This window comes from Phaethon lepturus, unplaced genomic scaffold (genome assembly GCF_000687285.1).
Source record: "Phaethon lepturus isolate BGI_N335 unplaced genomic scaffold, ASM68728v1 scaffold14525, whole genome shotgun sequence".
In the NCBI taxonomy this organism is placed as follows: Eukaryota; Metazoa; Chordata; class Aves; order Phaethontiformes; family Phaethontidae; genus Phaethon; species Phaethon lepturus.
This window is the reverse complement of record NW_010538455.1, coordinates 6373-8576: the sequence shown is the minus strand read 5'-3', so window position 1 is coordinate 8576 and position 2204 is coordinate 6373. Positions and strand designations below refer to the sequence as shown.

At 57.3% G+C, this 2204-nt stretch overlaps 1 protein-coding gene across 1 annotated transcript in view; it reads right to left on the bottom strand.

Moving 5' to 3' along the window:
- Positions 1-415: 415 nt before the first annotated feature.
- GLI1 (GLI family zinc finger 1) overlaps positions 416-2204 on the bottom strand; it is an 8031-nt gene continuing 6242 nt past the window's right edge. The window contains 1 exon segment of the mRNA XM_010286822.1: positions 416-2204. This exon segment is cut by the window's right edge and continues 29 nt beyond it. Coding sequence (XP_010285124.1) covers positions 416-2204 — 1789 coding nt within the window.

Genomic DNA, 2204 nt, shown 5'->3' with positions numbered 1-2204 from the left:
CGGGGGGCAGTCGGAACATAGGGGTGGGGCCTGCCCACAGGGTTGGGGAGTGGAACTCTTTGGTTTCGACATTGCAACTGTGCAGGGCCACCTTGTCCAGAGAGCCAGGGGAGACAGGGAAAAGTTCCAGGCACTGGAATGGAAGGGCTCCGTAAAACCAGTTCCCCCCACAAGGTGACCTGAAGGGCCTCATCAGGGTTGCTGCTGTTTCTGGGACCCAGCAACATCCCTCCCCTGAAAGAGCCCGACACTCACCAACTGGAAAAGGGGAGACTCCAGGGCTGTTTCTCCCCACTTCCCCCGCCCCACGCATAAATATGCACATGTGAGAAGGCATTTCACACCTCTGCCCAAATGTGGTTTGCCCCCCCTCCCTGGTATCAGACATGCCCACCTGATGGCTGGTATCTCCTAGTTAGGACAGGGAGTTGAGGAAATGGCTCTCCCCTGCCAGAGTGCTCAACATGGAGCTCATGTCACCCACAGCCATGTTGGCACCACCAGATGCAGGAAGCAGGAGGCCACCAGCATAGCTTTGGGGCCCAGGCAGCAGTGCAGGTGTCTCTGGATCTTCCACGATGGCAGCAAAGTCAAGGTGAGTATTTTCTAGGTCCAGGGAGTCCAGGCTGTTAGCGACCTGCTCCCCTGCATCCAGGTAATAATATGAGCTGCCTTTGAGTCCTTCCAAGCTCCCACCATAATGCCTGGGATCCCCACAGCTTGCTGCCGTTTGACCCAGCAGCTTATGCCCACCTTTGCCCACCTGCACATGTGTGCCCTGGCCTGGGTAACACAGCAGGGCATTACTGCATCCCTCAGGCATGGGGCGGGAAGTGGGCAAGCAAAGTACACGCCGGGAGCTGCCTTCTACTCCCTCATAGGAATGATTTGGCTGAGCCAGGTTGCCCACATAGTTCAGATTGTTTTGGTGACCAGGTGGTTTAGGGCCACCAGGTGGGTGTGGCACCATCTCTGGGTTGAAGCATGGTGCATTTAGGAGGTGTTGGGTCTCTGCCACACCCTGCAGATGATCTGGTTTGACTTGGTAACCAGAGTACTTGGGGCTGAGGTACAGTGGTGCTTGCATGCCTTGGCACTGCACAGGTTCACTTCCCAGCCCCATGGCAGCCTCCCCTCCCTTGGAGGCTATTTGGTCTCCCCACATCAGAGCCTGCTGGGCCTGCACATAGCTACGGACCATCACTTCTTTGGTCTGCATGGTGGGGGTCTGGGCTCTTCTAGTGCTTGGGCTCAACATACCCATGTAACTGACAGGTGCCTGTTCGTCAGACTGGTAACCACCAGGCCCTACATTCATGGCTTGGCCAAATGATGCAGGACGTTGCATGGGCCCAGCAAGCTTGGCATTCTGGCAGGGAGCAAGTGCTGGGGCAGGTGCTGGGTAACGCTGCTCAGATTTGATCTGTAGTCGGTTAGGCCGGTGCCCCCCAGAAAATCCACTGTCCTGGCATGAGCCCACAAGTTTGGGCTGCTGCCCACAAGAACTGGGTAGTGGGTACTCAGTACTTTGATGGTGACAGTGTGGCCCAGACATCGTAGCAGCAGAGGTACTGACACCTGACTGCCCAGAACTCATCTCCAGATTGCCTTGGGGAGGTTCATCCCAAGGAGCTGGCATGGTCCCTTTGCCAGCACGCATACTCGTGAAGTGCTGGTTCACCTGGCACTGAGGGAGGGAGAACTCAGACTGAAGCAAGCCCTCCTCCATGTCCCTGTGCCCTCCTGCGTTCAGCTGCATAACCTCCGTGGTCCGGCGAACGCTGCCATAGAGGCCTTCACACTGGAGCTCCACACCTGTCCCCTGGCATGCGAAGCTTTCCTCAGGGTAGTTCAAGTACTGTTCCACCTCTAGCAAGCCAGACTCTGTGCCTGGGCCAGGGCCCTCTATGCTCACACTCTCCAGGAAGACATTTTCACTGATGCTGGGTGGGCGTGGGGAGAAGACATGGCGCTGAAGGTTGGCATCAGAACCACCCAAGGGCTGCAGAGCAGTTCTGCCCACTCCTGGCACATTCACGTTACCCATGCTCTTAAAACGATGCACCTTGGGTGCAGCATGAGGGTTGGCCACGGTCCGGGCAGGGTCGCTGGCCCGCCGCACACCATTCCAAGGCACCAGGTGAGGGGGAACACTGCCTGCGTAGCCAGGGTAGTCATTTGAACTGTGCCTTCGCAGCAAACCA